Source organism: Tubulanus polymorphus, chromosome 7 (assembly GCF_964204645.1).
Source record: "Tubulanus polymorphus chromosome 7, tnTubPoly1.2, whole genome shotgun sequence".
Lineage (NCBI taxonomy): Eukaryota > Metazoa > Nemertea > Palaeonemertea > Tubulaniformes > Tubulanidae > Tubulanus > Tubulanus polymorphus.
Genome location: NC_134031.1, coordinates 4,315,260 through 4,340,531, shown reverse-complemented (window position 1 = coordinate 4,340,531; position 25,272 = coordinate 4,315,260). Strand labels below are relative to the sequence as shown.

At 37.9% G+C, this 25,272-nt stretch overlaps 2 protein-coding genes across 4 annotated transcripts in view; both read left to right on the top strand.

The window, feature by feature from the left end:
• Nucleotides 1–4,984, top strand: part of LOC141908033 (disabled homolog 2-interacting protein-like) — a 62,157-nt gene extending 57,173 nt beyond the window's left edge. For both annotated transcript variants that reach the window (XM_074797811.1, XM_074797813.1), the window contains 2 exons: nt 156–352; nt 1,639–4,984. In XM_074797811.1, the coding sequence (XP_074653912.1) occupies nt 156–352; nt 1,639–1,873 (432 nt within the window). In that variant the 3' untranslated portion in view covers nt 1,874–4,984. The remainder of the gene's footprint in view (nt 1–155; nt 353–1,638) is intronic.
• Nucleotides 4,985–7,601: 2,617 nt separating this feature from the next.
• Nucleotides 7,602–24,905, top strand: LOC141908680 (uncharacterized). 2 transcript variants are annotated; one of them, XM_074798820.1, is made up of 8 exons: nt 7,602–8,020; nt 8,297–8,346; nt 15,266–15,383; nt 16,411–17,208; nt 17,906–19,072; nt 20,092–20,259; nt 20,695–20,885; nt 21,536–24,905. In XM_074798820.1, exons 1-8 carry the CDS (start codon nt 7,708–7,710, stop codon nt 21,620–21,622), a joined length of 2,892 nt encoding a protein of 963 aa, XP_074654921.1. In that variant the 5' UTR covers nt 7,602–7,707; the 3' UTR covers nt 21,623–24,905. The 2 variants fall into 2 exon arrangements, with proteins under 2 accessions (XP_074654921.1, XP_074654922.1); XM_074798821.1 differs by lacking the exons at nt 7,602–8,020; nt 8,297–8,346 and adding an exon at nt 12,366–12,847.
• Nucleotides 24,906–25,272: the final 367 nt, after the last annotated feature.

Sequence of the window (25,272 nt, the reverse complement as noted above, 5' to 3'; positions counted from 1 at the left end):
TTTGAGTGTGGTTATTCTACTATATCCTAGGTTTTTGTGAAAAAAAAATTTCCATTTTCCATTTAATTACTCGTTTGTGTAACGAAGCTGCATTTTCAGCCTAAACGAATCGTTCTATCCCGTCGTTAATCATTGGCGCGATTGTCTGATTTCAGTACGAAAGCGAGATCGACAAACTATCGAAGCAACTCGCCGAAACTCAGGCACGTCTACGCGAGGCCGAGGAAAAACTGCACCAGAAAGAATCGAACCAGGAACACTTGATCCGACAGTGGCAACACAAACTCGAAAACAACGAACTGTCGATCAAACCGACAGAGAAAGACGGACAAATGAAAGGCATCATACAAAGGTATCAAACGTTGATTTAACACCAGAGAGATGCTTGGTTCACTACTAACAGCGATATACACGGTATTTATCTACACAACTATATACAAGCTTCATGTTGTTCACTAACCCCCACCCAACGACTCACCGTAGTTCAACAGTTGCTTATTTCTACATAGCATGGGCATTTTCGATGATCGATTTATTCTGACTCGAGATTTGAACTTCGCAACTCTTATAAAAAAACTCTTAAAAATTCAATAATGATTCAACCGCATGGAACTAAAACTTTGCTTCAGATATGTCCATTCAAGCATTAAACCTTTTTAGTTTCCTGTGTGATTCGCTGCATGTTTCATTCACTGTTTTAATGATTGAGGATTTTTTGTTTGTTACTCTTAAATACATGTATAGCGAGTTTAGCTTGAAGAAATCATGTACTACAGTTGCTATGTCTCTGAATAGTTAAGCTTTGTAATTCAGCCGTTTATTATTATAGAATATGACTCATGCTTATTCCATCACGGTTCATTAATCAACTACTGGATGTCACACGAGATATGATGGTCTCTAACTCCTCATGTGATTAGATCACTTGGGGAAAGCCCCAGCAGGCTATTGCGTTTACTTTCACCAATTGTACATTCGTTTGTCTGTTATTGAGGAAAATTGGTTTAATCGAAAATAAGATGGCTGTCTGGTGACCTTTTTTGTTCCAATAGAGGTCATTTAGCTTTAAAGTTTGTTGTATACATTGACATTTGTGCTTGGTATACATTGGGAAGAGATCTTAACATATCAGACGGGTTTTTGTATCAGTCGATTGTTATGCAGTCATTGGCCATCTTAGTTTCATATATCGGGGATGGGTTTTTAGGAAAATATCAACATGTTTAACTTGAATCTAAATATTCTATAATTGATAGCACTGTCAATGACGCATTTCTTCACAAAGAATTGGAATTACCCAGTGAGTGTATTATTTTCACCACCAGTTAGCATCATTAGCATTCCTTCACCAGAGGGCTATATAAGTTATCAATAGTATTGCCATTTTTACATCTCCGCGTATTTTGTTACCGCATTCAATTGCGCAATTGTAGCTCGTTACATGTTTTATGATTCTTGCGAGGTCATCGGTTTCTCTGTATGTTCACCAGGAGGCACTGAATGTTGAAATTGTTGGATTGTCAAGCATTTCAGACATGGTGTCCTTGGACTCTGAGTTTAATACGATGGGCAGTTGGCCTTGTAGTACTGGTTGATTATGAAAAATTCTTACTGATTTTGATGTTTTGATTATCGCAGATTGATCACGGTTGAAGAGGAGTTGTGCAAGGAACAACAAGAACTGCACGGAATCGTCGGTCAGAAAGAGCGTATAATACAGAACCAGGATCGCCGATTACACGCTCTCGATGCGGCTAACAATCGTCTGCTCGATTCGCTCGGACAATTGAAACATCAATATAACATAACACCGTGTAACGGTGTAAAATATTCAGCTTGTTCGGGGCAGTACCACGGTTCGCTGAATAAGTAGACGACCACGTGCAAGGGATCGTCCACCTGAGCTAGTCGTACAGTCAAGTCTTCAAGCCCAGTATAAGGCCATTTTGGTTCTCTATAGACTTATAGAAGAACCTTGCCCAGTTTTAATACACATTGTGCTCCATTTAATGTATGATTATGGTTTTTGGTGTGATATTAACTGAAGATCTGATCGGAAACAAAATGAAATGTCTTTAAAAATAGTAATAGATATGTGTACTATCGATACAGGATTGAATGTATGATGTATTCTCTCATTGCGCAAGCTACAATCAACTCCCGGTTATCTGCCACTATAAACGAGTTTCGGAAATTTTCGTTTTGTGCAAGACCCTGAAATTAAGCGACCATTTTTTTATCGTATTATCAACAAGCTGTTTTCTATAAACTCATGAACTGTTTTGTTAAACTCTGCCTTTTATGAAAAGAAGTGAAAAGTTTTCTATCATCTGAAATATCCATATTTATCAATTGTACCCTGTGATGAGATTTTAATACCAGTAGTCCCTGTAGTCTAACATAGATGTTCACATGGGGGATGAGTTGGAGGACAACGTCCGGAGTTGATTTACAAACAACAGTATCAGTGTAATAATATACATTGACCTATTGTTGCCGATTAGTAAATTTGTAATCTACATGCATTGAATATTTTTGATGGCAGATAATCGAACCTAAATGTACAAACATTGTAAGATTTTTTCAATAAATTGAGAAGAGTACGGATTTTCGGATATGAAAAATCGGAAGCTAAAAAGCATTAATTAATTCGGCACAAAGCTTTTACTCGGCGGTAGCCGGGAATGGGGGATAACCGAGAGTTGACTGTAATTCTTTTTAATGAGGTGTTAATGATTTTAAATGGTATATGCATTTAATAGAACTCACCGCTTAATTCAGATCATTTGGGACCGATGAAGTTCATCCGATTCATAAGAGATCATCAAACTTCAAACATTTATATATAGGTTGAAATATTATCTGGATTGGGTCATAATCTGGATTAAACTTATCTGAATTAAGCGCATATATTTGAACCTCTATTGATTATCTAAAGTACCCAGTTCCGCGCTGTGACCGCCAAGTCGACATAGCTCATTTCCGATGATCGAATCTGTTGTCTAATGTAGCACCACTCAAAATGTGGAACTGGCCTAATCGATTTCTCTGTTTCATTGTGCCATATGATAAACACGTCTGTTAATCCCGTAACGTAGAAAGAAAAAGCTGTCGCAAAGCTTTTAAGCTGTTATATATTATACAATACGAACCGATCTATTCAACGATGCCTGTATGTGCAATTTCATTGAAAAAAAAAGTAGAGCTAAGTTGTCGAGTTCAGGCTTTAACGGCCAGTTTAGGGGTAACATCGATAATATCATATACGGTATACATATTATATACACACATATATATAAGCTGCTGAAATGATTTTACATGTAAATGTATGTAAATACACTGAATATAGACTGAAGATTATATTATTTTCCTAAAGCGAATGATGGAAAAACGATTTTGTTCGTTGTGTAAAGTGTAGCTTTAACTGTTGTTTTACGAAAAAGATTGATTACAAAAACGATGATTATTTAATGACCGCATGACGTGTGATATATGAGTACATATCCTGAAGAGATTTGTTACGAGAACGAAAATTTGAATTTAGAAGAATATAAGATACGATACACGATTCTTGGGTGAAAATTTGATTATGATTTATCCGATTATTACACGCTCATTTCGTTACTGGGTCTAAAATTTTATGAAGCGTGTATGAATGTTGATGAAGACTCGGCAAGAATTTTTAGTGAGGTAACAGCCGCGATCACACGAGTGTTTTTGGCCCAGAACGACTGTTCACGCGTGTGCCAAATTTCGCCCGACTAAAAAGGTTGGACCCAGGCCCGAGTAAAATTTTAGCACGGGTCAAATAATTGTGTGTAAATTGCAACTTTGCTTGATAAGCAAATTGTTTAATTAGTATCGAGTGAGTGGTTTACGTGTGAATGGGTCGAATTTGACTAGTGCCCAATCCGGGCCAAATCGTCACCGTGCGATTGCGGCTTATGTTACCCTAAATATCAGTCATCTATTCTCTCTACAATGGCCAGTATCAAATACAAAAATTACCAGTCCTATATATTACTACTTGCATTTACTCAGACTATGTAATGACTTAATTATCATAGAATAATTTAAATGCCAACAAACTTGAGAATGTTGTTACATTATTTTCGGTTTGCCATTTCGTTTCGTACGGATCAGAGGTCTAGAAAATGAAAATGATTTCATATTGAAATTGCCGCTTGCTTTCATCGAGGATTACATTACTTTAACATCAAACTTCGACATCAAACAAACTCGTTCGCTGTGCCTGGCAAGTAGGGTTGAAAATCCTCCGTGAAATTTTGCGTATGAAGTAATTGATTGGACAGTAAAATCATCTGTATGTTTTATGGCAAGTATTTTTTTACCGTTAGCTGAAATGAACCATTTGTGCTTGTTCTATGCAATTCAATAATAGTGTTGGACTGTTTGATATACCGTACTGAATCCGGCAAGAAAAATTAAATCAAAGATAAATCGTCAATGCGAGATTCTCTTGGAAACCTGTAGAATCATGGGCCGATCCGGGAGACTTACTAGCTACATTGGTGTTTGTTCTACATTCGTCAGTCAGAAATATCTAATTTTCTACTTCAGTTTCCCTTAACTATTTATAGAACAGTCAATTTCATATTGGATCCCCTGATCTGAGTTTTACAAGTATTACCGAAATCATAACGAAATAATATTCATCTACTTCTCGTACATTTCTCTTATTTTGTCTTATTGAAAATTTCTGATTCCTAATTATCATTTCGTACTACTTAAACTGATGGATTCACAAATGAGATGAGAACTTTTTATTTCGGGCATGTTTTTTTAGACTTTTTAAAACTTTCCATTGAAATGGTGCTGAGTCGTTTTAGAATCGTAGTAATTTAAATATAACCACCATGGCAACCGAACAGGTATCTATCTACCTGTATTTGTATAAAGATAAATAGTAATAAACAAAATATATATGTATATGTATACATAGTACTGATGCATTTATATGAATCATGAGATATATAAAGAATAAAAATTGTTTTGAACTAAAATTAACAGTTTCTTGTTGACTTTTTTGTCATTTTATCAAACAAGGGAGATTTATACTGAGGAGATATAGGTGTCGTTCAAATCCCCCCTGCCTCCTGAGGGGCAACAATGATCTAAAGGCTATTAGTGCAGATTGAGATACCACCATCACTTAATGATACATGATTTCATTTATATCTTCAGTACTCCTCCATGTCAATTCTTGAACATGTAGTGACGCATACTGTTTCACAGTTAATAATGGTTAAATAGAAAATTAGAAAATTAACTTGATTCAATAGAATAAAGACATGGCAAAAGTAATCGCGATTCGAATCTCGTTTCTCGTTCAGAAACAATTCGGGATTCGAACCTCCCAGTCTATGCTGAAAATTATCGTCCAGAAACAATTCGGGATTCGAACCTAGTGTCGGGCTATGTCGTATTGCGTACTGCCGTAATGAAATATATTTTTATGGCCCTGTATCGAAAAAGGAGCCAGTGAAGCCGCAAAATATGCCGAAAAGTCGGCAATATAAAGTCTGCTCAGTAGATGTAGTCATACGTATATAGAAGCTGGCTATACTAGTACCACATTTTAATAGGAGCTGTTATCGATATAGTCAGTGACAGTAGGGCTAAGTAGTTGAGTGAGCCGTCTACTTTTTAATTTTAGAAAAAAATCTGATTTGATTTGTATTTATTTGAAATTAAGCCAAGCTTGGCAAACAACGCAAAATTGTTTTGATACATTTATTTATGAGTTTGATTGAAAATTTATTGTAAAACGCAAAAAGCGCAGGCCTATTTTTACCAACCTCCTTTATTACCTACTTAACACACGACACTGACTGACAGTGACAGTGACAGGCAGGAGTTCGCGAACCATCATCGAGCATCACCTAGTCCGGTTCGGGGACCACCGCAAACAACAATTAACCACAGCCAACAGGGGCTTGTCACGATAGCTGTTGGGGATGTTTAAGATTCGTACAGCATCTTAGGTACCATTTATTTCTTCTCATAGGTAGTACCTCGGGTAGCCTACTGTAGTGTATTGAATCTATGGTTTCTATCGTGACAAACCCCTGGGTCAGTGCCAGGCGGGATTGGGGTTAAACGGAATATAGTTTTTGACCCCATATCCTCAGTGCTACATAACAAAATTGTACCTTAGATACCGGGGTCAAATCACTTACCACCAGCAGGCTAGTAGAGCAAACATTAATTATCACATTTTAACGACTGATTATAGTGTGAATTTAGGCCCGGAAGTAAAATAGTAAAATGCGCAAGGTTATTAGTTACAAACTCTCTACGTTGTTTCCGGGAGTCTGCACTATTATATCTACGTACGCGCATGCGTGAAGGAATAGGGTTAGGGTAAGGTGAGGCTGTATATAGATTAACTTTCGATCGAGACTCCCAGTTGTGTGCTGTGGCTCAGTTGGTAAAGCACTGGACTATTGCTAGAAATTTTTGCTTTGGTTTTGAATCCCAATATTGCAAGTCAGAATTCTAGTGTATTGCGCATGCGCTAACCAACTCCCGTAACCGCAGCTATCGCACTCCGTTTACGGACTCCTGTAACCGTAGCCACGGCGTACTAGTTATTATATTGGCCTAGCATGGGTGGATCCAAGGACAATTTTTGAGATAAAGAAGGGCATAATCCATGAAAAATGAGGGGAATCCAGAAAATTTAGAAAATAAACTGCTTTTTGGTGGAATTTCCAAGCATTGCGCAAATGAAGTCCTGATGTGAAGCGTTTTCTAGAAACTTTACAGCATTGCAATGTATTTTCCGGGCAATAAAGATGAAATTCTGATGAATGGTGTGACTTTGTGGAAAATCCTCAGCCTCCTCCTGTTAAAGTGTGCCCTTATCTACTTTTGGGATTGATCCCTACGGTACTACCGTCTGAATCCATGCCTGCCTAGCGTACTTAGTGGTGCCTATGCATGGTTGCCACAATACTGGGGAATTGGATAAAACTTGAAATGATATTCCCTAGTTTGGAAATAGTTGATAAATTTTCCTGTGATCGTGGAAGTATTTTGAAAATTTATTTTACACTTCACACAGAATTGTTAAGGGTGTGTTTTTCAGCAATTTGTCTTGAATACCAACCAGTCACTCTTGCTATGTTGACGTCCCTGTATCATGATGATATTTTTCATTTTAATGAAGGCCTCGTATCCATTTTGGAAAATCGAAAAATTACCCATTAAAATACTTAAGAGAAACTTGGGAATTTTGAATAAATTTGATTTCATGTAGGCCTCAGAACCATATCTATGACTACAATACATGCAGGGTACTAGGCTGGCAGCAGCCTACCATCTGCTGTATGCTGTCGGATCATGGAAATCAATCTGTTATTAAGAGTACAAATGAAATGATGTCGAATGATTTTCTATTTGTAGAAGGTTGTAACCGCTGTAATCCTGTTACGATAAACACCTCCCTCCATTGCCCGGAGTCCGTCGTCATCGAGGATACGAATAATGTCGAATATTTATCGTCGTCGAATCGGTGTGAAATATCTGTGATTTTAAAGTTGATGATTCACTGGTAAGCTTCGCGCAATCCCAGATAATGAACTACATTCACGAAGCATGGCGCCATTGCACGCATTCGCATCAAAGGACTACGATTCCGGTTTGACATAGAATTACGAACTTAAAGCCGACTTCGTCGTTGTGATGAAGTCGGTCGATGATCTTACTGCTGCTGACGACAACCAGAAAAATGTATACGTCGCGTCTGAAAATCAGTCGTCGGATGTCGAAGATGGCGTTGCGAAATACGGAAACACTGCGGAACACGTCGCCTCGACGGAAATCGGCGATCGCCAAGCAACTTCGGCGGAAACTGTCGACGAAAACGAAGAATCGAGATCGAAAAACGATTCTAGAAATACGAACGATTGTACGTCGATAAAACTCAGTAAAGATGATGGATATGATTTAGGCAATGGAGGGAAGGTCGACGAGTTATCTGTAGCCGAAGTTAAAGGTAGGTCTAGTTGATTTCTGTCATCGAAAAATGTCGGTGAACTGTTGATCAAGTTAACTGCTGGAATGAGGTGACTGCAAAATCTAAAAAATATTTTCAGATTATTATCTAATTTATATGTTGAGAAAATGAATAGATTTTACAGTTTTTGCAGTTCCTTCAGTCGTCACGGATGAGTGGTACTTAACCTTACAATAACCCACAGATTATTACGATTCCTTCACTGTAAAACGCTATTACCCGGCTCAACTTATGGATTTTTTTCGGACGTTTCAGAATCGGAGTTTGACAAAAAATCCAAAGCGAGATATTCGAAGAAAGATAAGGTAGAGTATATTATCCTCAATATCTAGATCAAAGTTGTCTCTCAATGAATCAATCCTGTATTAACAGGATGTCAGATACAGGCCCACCCGTTGTACCACTTGTTATGTTAGTTATCTCATCTGATTCTAGGAAGATTGCCCCCGGACAATTGCCTCCCCCGAATAAAATACTTTTTGATTTGGATTAACACCACCTAAATACTTTACTTAGAAATTCATTTGTTTATGAATATAGATTTATAATATATAGAATTACTGATGTTGTGTGCAGATAAAAAACTTTAAATCAGTCCTTGTGTTATTATAATTCACTTACCAAAAAATTAAAGGAAACTTAATTAGTCCACTTATTAGTGCATTAGTTAACTTTGGCTAATTTATTGGAATTAGTTTTAGTGCCAATCGAACACTTTAAATCAGTGCTAATTAGCTAGAATTGGTTCGCTTCGTCTGATTAATTAGAAATAAATATCTGTGATACTTTAAGATTAAACAGATTTAATTTGGGGGGGGCAGTTGTCCAGGGGGCAATTGTCCTGATACCATTTCACCTACATTCTCAGTATGGGTATTTTAAAGGATTTCGATGCTTACATCTAGTAGATGCATTGATGTATATGAAACAATATCAGACAAGAACCATACCCGTATATGGTATTGTAATTTCGATTGAATCTTAGCCTTGTACGGATGGTGCATTATCTATTAGCTCAGTGAAATAGGTAGAATTTGATTTCGGAGGTTTCTTTGGATTGTATCAAGTACCTAGAAGAAGCGTATCATAGCGCTGACAACAAAGCTGTTGCCACAACTGAGCAGTGCGTACTGTCGTTAAGGATACAATCGTTAACACTGATAGCAGAATTCATTTCTAGGTTCCAGATTATTCTTCAGATTTTTAGCCCATTAGTGGCCTATTGCGTTCATTTTTTGTCCGTCATCCGTCCATAGACTGGATCCATTTTGTTAATTTCGAAGATACAATACATTGTCTTGATTGGCCTAATCAGAATCTAGATGGCTGCGGTCTTGTTTTTCATCAAAATTCTATTCAGTAAAAAACATCTCATCCAATTCAATTCAATTTTATTCCACGTAAATCATACAAATCATCGAAATGAAGGAAAAGAATAAATTGATCTTGAATATTTGTTCCTGTCAACCGGCTGTTTGTGTTATGATTGTACTGTGTAAATCAAATTGCTCAGTTTCAACCCAAATTGCATCACTTAATGATAAAGCGAATACTACAGGCTGGCTATGTTGCCCCTCGGAGCTCTTGTTAAAGTTCTCGAGGGAGAGTTTGAAGATATTGTAATAAATCATCTTCATCTTTGATAATATATACTGATGTATGTATGTATCCCCCTTAGGGCCAATCAGCATAAGAAAATTGGGTCAGATTCGAGATGGCCATCTCGAGAAGGTTATTTTTGGCCTGATTTCCAAGACCAGTTTCATAATGGAATGCTATTTTTTATTTGAAATTCATGGTGGGTATACTTTGGTTATCACGCAGGTTTTTCGATCAGTCAATTGTTACACAATTGGCAGCCATCTAATAGTCTCATCAGTATTAACTTTAGTCTTCATACTATTAGTCTTCATACTTGATATTTGATAATTGTCAGTGCTGTCATAGGATTCCTCTTCACATGGAATTGGGATTTTTTGTTCTCGCCACCAGGGGTGCTGAATATTGGATCATATTTAATTTGTCCATTCATATTGGTACTGAATGGATATTTAATAGTGGCAATCAATTTCAAAGTTGCAGCTCATGACATGTTTTATATATTGTGGTGACTGAGTTTCGAGGTCATTGGTTTCTTCACCAGGGGGCGTTGAATAACAGAATATAAGACTCAGTATTTCCATTATACAGTGGTACCTATAGGCCTTTTCACAATCAATAACCAAATTGCTGGTGGTCATGACAGATGTTCTATGATTCTAGGGAGTTAAACCTCAAACTGTATTTGTTCATCAAGGTATGTTGAATATTGAAATTTCCAGATTGTCAGGCATTCCACTAAGTGGGGCATGCAGGGTGTGATCAAAGCGCTTCTGCGATTGCCCGGGACAAGTATATTCTCATTTCGGGCAAGTTGGTTAGTCATTTTCACTTGTCTGCCGGGCTAGTGCGTATTTATATCTCAAAGCTTTTTTCCCAATTGATACAACGGATGATTGTGCCACCAGTCAGACAGCATATGTACGGCAAGTAGATTTTTGAAGGGGCAAGTGAAATTTCAGATGCTTGCCCCCGGGCAAGTGGCTTTTATTCCATATAGATCGGTCCATGGCATGGTCACAGCGGGCTATTGCGTTCACTTTTCGTCCGTCTGTTCGTCCGGCCGTAGACGGAATCCAGTTATTTTGGGAAGTTTTGAAGACGCTTCAATATAATGTCTTGATATTTGGTTACATAGGCCTATGTATCTACCCTAGACACATCTTCAGCCCAAAAACTGGCCCTGTCAGAATAAAGATGGCCGACTGGCAGCCATTGTTGTTCGCCAAAATCAGCACTTTTTACACATTTTTGAGGGAAATTTTGAAGACTCTTCGATCAATTACCTTGATCTTTCGTATATATTTGAATCCCCCAAGGGCCCATCAGCATAAGAAAAATTGGGTCGATCGGACTCAAGATGGTCGTCCTATGACCTTTTTAGTGTCCAAAAATGTCAAATTTGGCCCGAATTCTGAGTCCTGTAGCTTCCTACTTGTTTGCCATTTCTCATTGCAATTTGTGATGGGTATTCTTTGAAAAGCGATATTTTATACCTGAGACCAGCATTTTTGATCAGCCAATTGTGGCGCAATTGGCAGCAATCTTGGTGTCATCAGTGCTCATTCGTAGGTGGGAAAAAGTTTTTCCATATTATATTGATACCTAAACATAATTTGTAACCATAATCAATAAGAAAGTTGTTGCCCATAACCTGTTCTATGATTTTGGTGAGTTTCAAGGTCATTGGTTTTTGTATATGGCCACCAGGGGCATTGAATAATACAATAACTTAGTATTTCTATATTATATTCGTACCTATGCATAGTTTGTTACCACAATCAATTGCAAAGTTGTAGCTCATGACATCCTCTATGATTCTGGTGAGTTTTAAGTAAATTGTGATTCTATGTGGTCACCAGGGGTGTTGAATAGTAGAATAACTTAGTATTTCCTTATTAGATTGGTACCTAAGCATATTTTGTTACCATGATCAATTGCAAAGTTGTAGTTCATGATATGTTCTATGATTGTGGTGAGTTTCAAGGTCATTGGGTTTTGCATATGGTTATTAGGGGGCGTTGAATAGTAGAATAACTTAGTATTTCCATATTAAATTGGTGACGAGGCATATTTTGTTATCACAATCAATTGAAAAAATCATAGCTGCTGACATATTCTATGATTGTGGTGAGTTTCAAGATCATTGGTTTTTGTATATGGTCACCAGGGGGTTAATATTGAAATTGTTAGATTGTTGAGCATTTGAAACCACTTTCCATGGTGTCCCTGGACCCCTAGTTACATTTTACTAGAGTTGAAATAAACTATTTTAACTCATTACTGCAGTACTGGGTCCAGTTTCACCATTGAATCATCGATCTACGTGAACTGATATCTGGATCTCGGGGTCTGTATTTCAATTCATTTTGAGACACATGACAGCCTTGACCTTTATCGCGTCTGTATATCATCAGGTATTGAATATATATGATTATTGATGACACAGTTTTATTTCTAGTACCATTAAAAGGTTTGCCCCGGTAAACCTGGCGACACGGTTACTGTAAATCAGGTTGTTTTGGTATAGTCCCGTAACCTATAAAACCGGGTCACCTTGACTTAATATTTTATACTAAACATCTGATAGAAAAGAGAGAGAGAGAGAAAGAGCGTGGTTTGTGAGTCGAGTGCACCAGAATTATAAATAAACGTCGATCGGTAGAGGTGAAGGTCGCGCAGGCCTCATTTTTCTGCTTTTATTGCACAGTTAGTCGCATATACAGCGTGTACTCATTCTCGAGCCTTCTCGTGTCTCTTGCGCGTGTGGAAAAAATCTATATTGTATTTATGCCTGGAAACTAGTCTATATAGTGAATATGTATATATTGTCAAAGTTGTGTTCTTAAAAGCTTGAAGGTTGATCGGGAATTAATAAATGCGATTCGAGGAATTATTTCTAAAAATGTTTCGCGTGCACGGTTGGTTGGTTAGTTGGTTGGTTGGCGAGTTGGTGGTGAGCGCGTTTGTTGGTAAATGAGTTCGCATAGAGCGTGGGTAGGAAAATCAATATATAGACGCAATAGAAGAGATACTTGGAGGTCATAGACTACTGGTGTAGTCTCTCTCTCTCTCTCTCTCTCTCTCTGCATCTCTGGAAGTTAATCGCATACACGCACACAACAACCACCACGGAGAAGAAAAGAATTTGTCACTTTTTTTAAGCAGTAAGCTAACGGATACTAAGTTGAATACTTATTAGATTCGGTAAGCATAGTTTAACACGTAGTTGACAAACGTTGATTAATATGGCTATTTGACCTTTGCTCGTTTTATACTGTCATTATGAGTTGTTTATGAACCGTAATTTTCTCGATGTCGGATTTTAAAGGCGAGATTTGATGAAATTTTTTTAAGCTCTATTTCTAGCTTGTGTCTAGCTTACACTTAGATTTGATCTATGAACAATTATCTTAATTGTTCGTCTAGGATTCGATTGTCACGTAGCTCAATAGTAATCGGTTTTATGATGATTTTTTTTTTAGTTGAACGAGGTTAGAGTTCTATGTATCTTAGAACAGTGAACCGTTGAGCTGAACTCGATCCATGTGTTATCAGCGCTGTTTGTTTATCTAGAAAAAATTGGTTTTGAGCGCAAGCAATTGTCTTTTAGTCATGACCTTATAAAACTGATAAATTTGAGTTTCATTACACTGATGTTTTTTTGTAGATCAGCTACTGGTACTTACTTCCTTGTCACGCTTATTGTTCATCCCTTAAAAGTTTTGAATTCAATCTCAAAAATTAATACCGGTACTCATCGAACTACTGTCGATCCACACGTTTAAAATCATGGGCGAACTACCAGAAATGTGTCGAAATTATCAAGATGCTTATACCCGTGTAAAGTGTTTTAGGGACCATTTCTAATTCATAATGATTTCTTCTAATATTTATGCGGGAGCTTTTCTATTCTACTCGAATCATCTCTTTTCCGATACCTCTTATTAGTCAATCACAAGACCATCATTTCAGACTGCGATTCGGTCCAAATTTTATGCCCTTCTCACTATCTGAACTCTAAACATGTTCCGTCATTCTTAGATTTTTCTTTTTTCATATGTATTTGTGATTTTATTATTCCAGGGCCTCGGCTTGACAATCATATTATGATTTCCGAGGTCCTGATGATTGTCATGTATAATGCGTATAATCAGTTACCGTATGAGTTTATGTATTATGTACTTTGATAATCATCAAATCGACCAATCAATATCAATCGTACATTGGTTTCCAGCCTTTTTGTCGTGACCCTTTTTAAACTAAAACATTTGATTGCCTTTCACTGTACTGACATTTTTGTTAGATCAGCTACTGTTGCTTCTTTTATCATACGCTGCATATACATATAGTGTTTATACCAATGCCTATTTAGTGTGAGTGATGAAATTCAGTTGTCCCAGTTACTAAGCAACCTTGCCGGCATTCAGCCTCTGGGTGACCCGGCCATTGAAAATACCAGGAAAAACAGACGCTTCCAAATAAATCGGGCTAATATTGATCCAAGGTTGAGTTCATCGGTATCGATTGACAGATGAGCAGCCTGCAGCTTAATACACAGACCTCGTTTCGGCACGAATTGTCAGTACTAGGAAACAGATTTTCTTTTCAGATTCCTCGAAATCTATGTCGCGGTGAACATCGATATTCACCATTTAAGGCGTCTTCAATTTGCCCCCTTAGCTTTAAGATGCATCTTCCGTGTATACATTTTTTGACACCATATTAACTACATGCATAATAATAATGTATATATTGATTAGTACTGGATATGAGTTGTTTATTAAAGGGTTCTGCATGAGTCAATGTGCAATACGTCGTCAATATTGGCATTTCAAAATAGCAATTAAAACTGCGAATTTTGGCTTTCATTTTGTTATTGAATATATTTCATGATTTTGATTTTCAATTTTCACGGTTTTATAACGAATTGTGTACCCTACCTATGTCATCAATATTGCAGCTCGACTGGTTGGCGGTCTAATTTGCCAATTAGTATTCAAATCCAAAATAAATTTTTTCTTAGCCGACAATTTTCAAGGCATCAATAAACTTTCAAGTTAGCTCTCTTACTCTCTAGTTACCTATTACTGAAACAAACTATGTAGTATGATCGGGCCTACAATGAATCGGTTAAGTGATAAAATTTTAAAAAAATGGCGGAGGTGTTGTAGGTATATCGAATAAAATGAATTATCAATTTATCACGCAGACATGTTGACGGACAGTTCAATTCCATGATGACGTGTAATATAATGCTGTTGTAAGCGAATGAACTCTGTTTTACCTGCTCAGAATCTCAGTTTACTCAGTTTAATTAAGAGAGATACGATGATGAACGTCTTGATGTAAGGATGATGATTTCAACTTCTCAGAAATGTGTACATATTATGTGATTTGATAGTGGCATTGGAACTGTAGCAAATGCAGCCTAATGACAATTCTTTTCTTACTATACTATGTTTTTGACGAAATTGAAGTAAATTCGCGGCGACAATATGGAACCTGTCCGAAACTTTCGTCTTATTTCATCTTATTCCATTATACGCGGGTACATGACGTTTCGGCGGGCGTCGAATATTGGCGATTTTATGAAAATCGTTTTTTTTTTTTTTTCGTTTCTAGAAAAGAAAATCGAAACCGAAGAAACTGCTCATCGATGGTTCGTCTCAAGATGCGGCGGCGAAAACTTTCCTTCAGTGCATCGACGAAAGCATCGAGAAAGAGCTGCTTACTGTTCAGGGTAAGTGTGAGAGCTTAACTCATTAGCACTCAAGCCGCCCGTATCCGCCCTGCCTATTACTCCTCAAGCTGCCCGAATCCGCCCGGCACTTTTTTTGTATGCTGCACAAAAACGGTTATAGTGGGTTTCGAACTCAATAGCTTATGATAAACTAGACACCTAAGTCCTCGAAATGCCGAAGAGTAATCAACGTCCTCCTATTACAATTTTGAGTATGGACATGACAGAACTGAGCGCTCACTTCAAATCCAAGTAATTTTGGATGAATTTCAGGGAGCCAAAAGGATATGATTTTGGTGGCCCACTGCATCAAATCTTACATCATTTGAAAGCCTTGGCTATTTACTACAAAATAACACAAACTTGTAATGCAAATAAACAGCAAATGTTCTATTCGGTATCGTGATGAACTTGGATTTTCCCTTCAATTTTCTGAGGAGTGAAATTCCTGAGTGCTAACGGGTTAACAACCGCTCGCGAAGTCCTCAATTTCGGCGATTAACAGACCAATCAGAGTCGTCTGCGTTTGTGTATAAATACGTACGTTGCTCACATGCTGTTCACACTTGTACGTGCAGCAGGGTGTAGAAATGTCACGCATGTATCAGTACGGTGAACCCTCAGTTCCTCTTCAGGGTTCGCCCCTATTCTTTAACGGTTTCACACTACCGAATAGATTTGCCTTTACCACATCAGGAAGTAAGTATTGAATGTACCGGTAGTCGTTTTGACTAATTCCCTTTTTTTTCCTTCAGAAAATTTTTTACAGTTGATTTTTTCTTATATGTTCAATTTCATGGGTATTAAATATGAATCACATCCGACCTTGTATGCTATCAATTTGGCTCGAAATCTTTATTATTTGCTGACTTTTAGAATTTTACCGAAGAATAATCTTATCTTTAAGCAGAATCAACGGACAACTGTAATTCAATAAAAAGCAAGCCAAAATGATAGCGACTTTACAAATGAATGTTGATGTTATTTACAGGCATGTAGTTACAGGCTCTATTCGCGATATTTACAGGTTCGGGTGGTGTGACTATGTTTCCATGTCGTCTGTGTACAATGATATTCCACAGTGATCATTTACTGGTGCACCACATGTACAAAGTTCACTCTCTTCACTCTGATGCCGATGACACCATCGCGTCTCTTCCCCTCGACTTCTCCTCGAAAGTGAAAGTTAAAGAACAACCGAATTCGCCGTCTCCGTCGTCGACACCGGCGCAGCAGACGACCTACGCGAATCGTCGTCGAACGAAGCTCGATCTGAAAGATGTCGAAAAGTTCTCGTGCGCCTATTGTCCGTCGCGATTTCCGACGACGGCGCTGTTGCGACAACATCTGAAAGACCGACACGCCGGCCACGAACCCCTGAAGCTGCGGAAATTCCTTGAAACGACGCGCGCCGCGTCGGACAACAAGGACGCCGTCGATTTCACCGGCGAAAATGTCGATAAAAGCCGCGAATCGCCGGTCGAAAAAAACGAATCGCGCGTCTACGCGCCGGTGAGAGAAACGCCGTCGTCGATGGATAAACTGTTCTCATGTGACGAGTGCACGATGAAGTTCGCGCATCACAACAGTCTTCAGAAGCATCTGTTGCACCACGCGCGCAATCGACCTCACCAGTGCGACGTTTGCAAACTGAAGTTCGCCGTCAAGGAGCAACTTTCGCGACACGAACGCACGCACAAACGCTTGCACGCGTGCGCCGAGTGCGATTTGGCGTTTTCTAATCAGTCGGAATTGTCGAGTCACCAACGTATACACAGCGTCCTCGAGAAGTATCGGTCCGAACATCGGCCCGTCAATGACTGCGGTAAGTATCTCTTGGATTACTGCTTTTTTCCTTCAAGAATTTCGAGGACGGATGGATCTTTTCTAGACAGCAGGGTGGCCATTGACCCGGCGAACTTAGGAAATCTGAAAAAAAAAGAAAAACGCAGGGAATTCGACTAATTTTTACCAAACACCTGCAAAAAGCAGGGAATTTGAATTATTGACCACATGTTTCTTTATCAGTACGTGATTCAATGAAAAATGAATGAATTGTAATATTTCAAACATTTTTAATTGTAAATTTGTAAAATGGGCGGAAAGTGGCCACCCTGGACGGGTATTGAAAACAAGTGCGGATCCAGGAAAAGGGGCTTTTCTGGCCTTCACCATAACCCAATTCGATTTGTTTTTGTCCTTTAAATTTTCTTTGCAAATCTCCCTAAATCTGCCATTGGAAAAAAAATTTGCTGTTTCAAAATTTCCATGATTTGAAGATGTGATTGGAAGTTTAGTGCACCTGAGTTCGTCAATATATATATAAATATATATATATATATATATATATATATATATATATATATATATATATATATATATATATATATATATATATATATATATATATATACATATATATATATATATATATACATATATATATATATATATATATATATATATATATATACGATATCGTTTGAATAATGAACAGGTGACATTGTATTTCTCCATTGCAGATGTAGGTTCATCTGAAAATAGTTCGAATGACAGTTCGAAGGGACACGAATGGACGTTGTTTATGATCACCGATAAAATGAACAAAATCATCGAACGCGAATTGAAAATCGAGCCCGACAGCCCGGAATCTAGTAGTTCGTGTAAAACTAGCTCTTCGACCGATGAAAAGTTGAAATCGACGGCCCTCAAAGACGGCGTCGACGGTAAATGTACGCGACATAAATTTCACATTCGTAAACGCCGGTTGTTGGAGTCGCATTTGAATTCGGCGGGTTCCGTCGAATCGGCCGATACCAATCTCTCGGATAATAACACTAAACGTCGGCATCTGGACTGCGATTCGTTCGCCGATAATACGTCCACCGATTCGACTACAAACGCGGCTTTGACGTTGTCGTCTCAAGCGTCGCCACTGCTGTCCGATATTCCAAAGCCGAATTTCGCGATGACGCCGAACTTCATGCCGTTCAGTCAGAGCGATCTGCACAATTTGATCACGAAACATTTCTATTCGGGCGACGAATCCGGACAACATCGCCGAGCGCCCGGTAATCGTTCGGTCGGTTTCTCTACGTCGGGTATAGATGGCGTTATACATCCGAGCGACGCGTTGTTGCCGACACATTCCAGTATTCTGCGCGCGTTGAAAGCTAAAGTCGACCCGATCGATCGGCGGGCCGCGTTCGAATCGTCGTTATACCGGCCGGAAAGTTCACATTCCGATTCGATCGCCGATTCCTGTCTGCGAAAATGCGACGACTGCGGCGTAGCATTTATCAACAGTCAATACTCGCGCCGCGTCGATTTACCGTCGTGCGACGCGACGACTCCGCGTCATTGCGACGAGTGCCTCGCTAGGTATCGCTCGTCGAAACGAAAACTGAACGTTCACTCGAACGAGAAACCATTCCGCTGTAAGTTTTGTCCGATGAAATTCCGTCTTCGCCACAACTGCGAGAAGCACATGTGCGCGCACATGTCTCCGCACACCGAGCATTCGCCGTACGTGTGCGGATATTGCGCGGCGAGTTTCCCCGAACACGAACAGCTGAGGCGCCACCTGCGAATTCATTCGGACGACGAGAGGCGACACGAATGTTCGATTTGTTTGTTGAAATTTCAGAACGACGAAGCGTTGAATAGTCACATGACCGTCTCGCATACAGGTACGTACGTCAGTGATTGCTTAGAAACTCTTTCTAAAATGCTTTTAAAGGTGCTTGAAACTCTTTTGATATGAGAAAAATGCTCAAAACTCCTTTAAATCCCCTCCAATTTTGAGAAATTAGGCAATAAGAAATTTTTGTCTAGTTAGTAGTTGTACAGTAGACTACACCTAAATCTTTTCAGTCGTGGCCTGAATTTGTTTTTACCCAATTAGGCAGTTTTCAAATTAGAAACTGAGCTTAGGTAGTCTATAGGATAAGAATTTGCTTATAGAATTCCCAAATTGATAGTTTTCTGATTTAAACAGTACTGATTAAGGAAGAGTTAACAGTGATTGGGATATGAAAGTGATGCAGGCGCTTCCTTGAAATTTTAAATTTTCTCGCTCAAAACTCCTTGAAAGATCCTTATATCCGGAAATGACTGATCTGTAGGGAACCCGTACATGTATAGGATAATCCTCCTTTTTCTGAGGCATGATGTCGAATCATAAAGATGGAGAAATGTCCGTCTGCTTCGAGCAAATATCCATCTGCTTGTTTACATCTGTAGGCGGGAGACTTACAGCCTCGATTACCCGTCTAAGGCATTTCCAAAGACAGGTTGAGATACCTTGATGTTCATCGTAATTATTCAGCTTGGTTTCAAATGAAAATATATCCAAAAATATTGCAGGACCTAATAGAAATTTTGGAAAAGTGCCCGTTTTGCAAACATTATGGTAATATCCAATAGAAGAGCCCTTCTTCGGGTTTCTCTGCCCCCCTCCCCCTCCCCAAAATTGAAATAATAGGTACGACCCTGTATTAGCATCGGTCGGTTCATCGTTCAGCTAATTTCTCTCGCTAGTAGAAGGTTAATAAATGTATAGTGAAGGAGAAATCGATAGACCTTTCATCAATGGTTGATACTATCCATAGTCTACTAGTTGAGTTATCTAAAATGGGTGGATTTGTTGTGTAGAGTTGCCGTAATTGAAGGTTCATCTGATGATTTATTGGTGTATTCGTTTCTTAAGGAGATCAGCCGTACTCGTGTTGTTACTGCAAGCAGACGTTCGCGCACGCCGAGAATCTGCAACGTCACTTGACGATACACACGCAACCGAAGCCTTACAGTTGCGTCATATGTAATGCTAGGTTTTCTCGTACTCGAGAACTTAAACGTCACGTTTCGTCTCATCAGGGTAAGATTTTTTGTCCGTTTGGGAACTTAGTCCGTCCGAGCAGGCTAAAGCTAAATCAGGGTGGCCACTTAGCTGGAAACCTGGGAAAACACTGGGAATTTTCTTTCTTTGAATATGTCAGGGAATAGTTGTGGCATTCTATTTTTTGAAAAAATCTAAAATCAGGGAAAAGTCGGGGAAATTTGTCGATATAGTTATATCGCAAATAAAATCAAACAGTTTTTGTCTTTTTCCTACGTAGTTGACTGTGTTAGGGAAATCAACGTGCATATCAGGGAATAGTCGGGGGAAAAACAAGTCAAAGAAAAGTGGCCACCCTGTAAATGCATCATTCACTTTGGGTCTGTTCCTGAAAACATAACTAAGTTTAAGTGCTTTTTAGAGATTTGCGGTCTCGCATTTTTTCACTGAAAACTATCATACAATTTATCGCAGGTGATAATGGACAGCGTTATGAGTCCGATTGTTCATCAGAGGATGTCGATGAGGATGACGAAGATGATAGTATTGTTCATACGCCGATGGAATTAGGCCAGGTGAATGTTGCGTCCAGTTTCAACGAGCTGATCAAACGAAATGCCAAACCCGCTTCGGATAATACAACAAATCATCAAAAGAAAAGTCGGGTAAGTAAAACTTAAATAAATTAAAATTTGGGCTGCAGGATCACCATACGGTCTTGATATGAATCCAAATTCATCGTTGCACCGGACCTGACAGTAAATTGCCTACAACGGGTTTCAAATCAATACTTTGATTGTACAACCATAGATAACTCCCCGATTTCAAAACTAAATCATCAGGAAATGAGTCTTAACAAAAAAAACCAATCTTCTTGAATTTTTCTTAACCAACAATGCCCTACTGGGTAGCTTTGAAAATTGACTGCATACCGAGTTGAGAATCAGGCAAATAAGTTTTTTGGAAAAGATTGTATATGTAGTAATAATTAAATTCACTTGTACTGAGTTACTGTTATTTTCATAGAATTTACGCGTGAATTGTGAATTATCCAGAATATGGCCATGAAATTGTGAATTTCTTCATTCTCTTGCGTGAAACAACATGAATTCATACTAGTTGTCGAATAAACACTATAATCCGTGTAAACTGTAGATAATTTCACCTGATGATGGCTGTTAGTCAACAGCCGAAACGTTGTGGTTTCGTAATAATAAATTTGATCGTATAATTTCAAATTCGAAGTGTGGGATTTCTTCATTTATGAATTCGTACTCCTATCATCTCCCCTGATTTCTTCGTTTTTATTTTTCAGCGCAGGAAATCCGAGCCGGTAAAACGCACGGCGATGTTACTCGAAAGCGATGAAGATGACGATATAAACGAATCGATGGACGCATGATGCTGGTTTTGAGTTAGATCAATTCGCTATGTATCTTTGCGTTTATCGAAAAAAGTGATATCAAGGTTTATGAAACTATTATTTTTAATCGAATATCATTTACGCGTCGGCCTCGACCGGAAGTGTTATTTTGGTTGGATTTGTTTTGGTGTTTTAATCGCGACACAATGCGATCGTACTACTGTGCTAAAATTTGCCCCTAGGAGTCAAAATAAACCTTGGGATTAAGTGTTGATGTATTAAGTGTTGAACTACAAAAATCTGTCTCATTTTTCGTGTGATAACTGATCTGGAAATATATCCTTGAAAAATTGGTGGCCTTGTTGAAATTGATTTTACAATGATGCATTTGTCTGTGAAAGCTTTTGCTATGAAATGACGATTTAATTGTTAGACTCAAATCTTGGTTGATGCATTCACTGTATATGGGGGTTTGTTGTAACAGGACTATGTGGATACACAGACAAATCAGTTTTGCCACCCCCGCTAAAAAGAAATTTTTTTATCGTAATTAATGTAATTAATCTTTTTCGTTGTGTCATCGACATTGTCTTAAAATATTGTTGTTATTCTAACTAAATGAGGGTGGAGGGCTTCAACTGAAAAGTGAATACGGTTAAATGGATATACAATAACTCCTTTTCCCGATCCGCAATCAATTTTTCTTTTTACGAATTGATGGATTAAATCCATTAGTATTTAGTATTTGGTTACTCATATTTACTTCACGATCAGAGGATATAGCTCTCTTTAAATTTCGGTTGTTCAGAGGATTGAACGCGTTGGATCGAATTCATCATGATATGTGTAAATCTGGTACTAGTTTAGCGTGTGTGTATCGGAAGTACTGTAAGTACTCACTAGTCTAGCATTTACTAGTTAGCTTGTTTTGAAATTTTCATTTCATTTTGTATAGCTCAAAACGTTGTTCACTCGTTGGAGAAGTGAAGAAAAAAAATTACGCATATTTTCTTAAACGCTTTTTTACATAAAATATATGTACATTTTCATCATAGTGCCAATCATTATTCAAATTATTGAACTGTTATTCATATTCATGGTATTAAAAAGAAAGAAAAAAAAAAGAGGATTCAAAATCCATCCATTCCGGTTACTGTTAAGTAGTTATCAAGTGATTTAATTGTTAGAAATTTAGCCTTATTTGCGCTATTATTGATTATTATCAGAATTATCGCGATCTTTGAATGAAATTACTCTAGAGTAGAGTCGTCCTGAAATTATCATCGATACCACTGGTAGAAGTTCGTATTTTTGAACGAGAAATGCATTCAATCGAACTGCTTTTCTTCACCTGCAACTGTTAACAGTATTTGCCCGTCGATTGATGTTTTTGTTGAAGATATATTTCGTGAATTCATCGTCATTTTCACAGTGTCTTCGTGTATGAAAGAATGGATTTTATTTTGCTTTGTTAGCTCGTAATTTGTAGTTTGTAGTTATTTTTATAACTTATCATGGTGCCAATGTATTAATGACCAATTAATGATTATAAGTAAGGCTTGTCTCCGACAGGGGCAGATCCAAGGGGAGGGTGCAGGGGGCGCGCTGAAATTCTACGGAAAATTGAAAATATCAAACCGATACCTCAAAACATTTAGATTCATAAGCTTGTTCTCTGTATTTCCAAAAATAAGTTTTAAATATTTCACAATGAGCTTTCCTTCGGGCTGCCCTTCATGATGTGCCCAATTGTAGGGGCAACCCTCCTTGAATCAGACCCTAGATCCGCCGCTGTCTTACGTTTGTTACAGAAACAGATATCGTATCACAGTCTTGAGGAATGAATACCAGTAGGTATATATGAGATTATGTTCTTCATTTAATAATTCTATTTTTAGTAACTGAAACCACCAAAATAGTTCAGGTATCACAAACCTTTTCACGTAGGTTTGCCAGAAATAAAGTTTCGATTTTACGGCCTGCTATCAATAAGTACATACCTACCAGGGTACATAATTTATTGTAAACATAATGAGTGTTTTTGTCTACTATCAAAAAAGCACTGAAAGAGGACAAGATTTGATATCTATTTTATTTGCCAAATTTCAGTTTTGATACATAGGCTGCTTAAACTTATGCAACGTTTTGTATATTTGGATTTCGTTGATTTGTATTATGTGATAAAAATGTTACTTATGTAGCCGTTTGGATGCCCGGGAAAGACTAAATCTGAGACATCGTAAACATCGGCATCAATATTATAAACGTTTATAGTTATTGAATGGTATATACATTTTATTATTAAAAAAACAGGACTATGTCTCATATGCTAGTTTTCGTTAAAAAGTCGGGCGTACTTTTTAACTTACCGGTAAACATAGACAGATGAATTTAATATTGATCTTTTTCCTTAACATTTAAATTGTTAGGAAGTATGGTGCTCATTGAAATTCGTTATTGCTTGTTGAATTGTGTAGTTTGATAAGAGAAAAATAGACGTTTTGAAAATAAGAATACTCCTGAAAGGAGTTGTGGCATTTCACTCACGAGTTGTATCCGAGCGACATGAAATGGGTTAGGGCTTAAATATATACTGTTTTTCACAGGATGTCATATACCGGTACATGTTCATTAAGTGGTTATTTTTTAAAAGGTAGCGAATGGAGTCGAGTACAGTTAACCTAGCCTGCTAACTCGGACAAACTGGAACGGGCAGAATTGGTATGAAACAAAGTCTGAATTAAAGGATAGGCAAATACATCAGAAAATTAAAATGCTTTCAGTTTTGATAAATTTACTGAAAAGTCCATTAGTAAGGCGAGGTGTACTGTATACTGAAAGTTGTTAATTGTGTAATTGAAGTCACTGCTGTCTAACAGTAGGGCTGTTAACTTGCCAAATCTTTCGTTTTTTCTAGGCTTGTTGTAAAAATTACGACGTTCAAATCAGCTCATTTCAGAACTGCAAAATTGGATGCACCCGCGTTATTATAAATAATGTTCGGTAATAGATATATCATCTTCGTAATAAGCGCAACATTAGTTACCGCGCTCCGATTGGCTTGGCTTTAAAAAGAGTACGTTCAATGCCTATAAATGTGTCTGTACTTTAGAACTAAAGATGGTGAGGGTTCACACAACACTGCTCTTTGTTCTCGTTGTACTATAATTATTATACAATGGTTTTGTTGTCTTCGGTTGTAAACTGACTGTATATTTGCTTTATTATATAAATATATTATGTAAATGACACCGAAAGTTGTGTGTGTATGTACACAATTTGTATACATATCGTGTGCATAATAATAAAAAAATCATAAAATAGCCCAAAAAAACTAGTAGTTAATTGTTTCCATTCTCTTTGTTCAGTTTTAGATATTCTTTGTGTCATGGATCAAGTGTCTGGTTTCAGGTTCAGGAACTGATAGTTACCTAATCGTTGGTGGTTAGCTTTTTATAATTGGATGGGCTTATACCAACGTGGTACGGTATGTGGTTTGTGAAAATATCCGATCGTGAAACTAAACCACAGACAGGTTACTGACTAAGGAACTGACAGACCAGCTTAGTCAGTAACCAGTCTGTGGTTTAGTTTCACGATCGGATATTTTCACAAACCACATACCACGTTGGAATAAGCCCATCCGATTATAAAAAGCGTACCACCAACGATTAGGTTAACTAACTTAG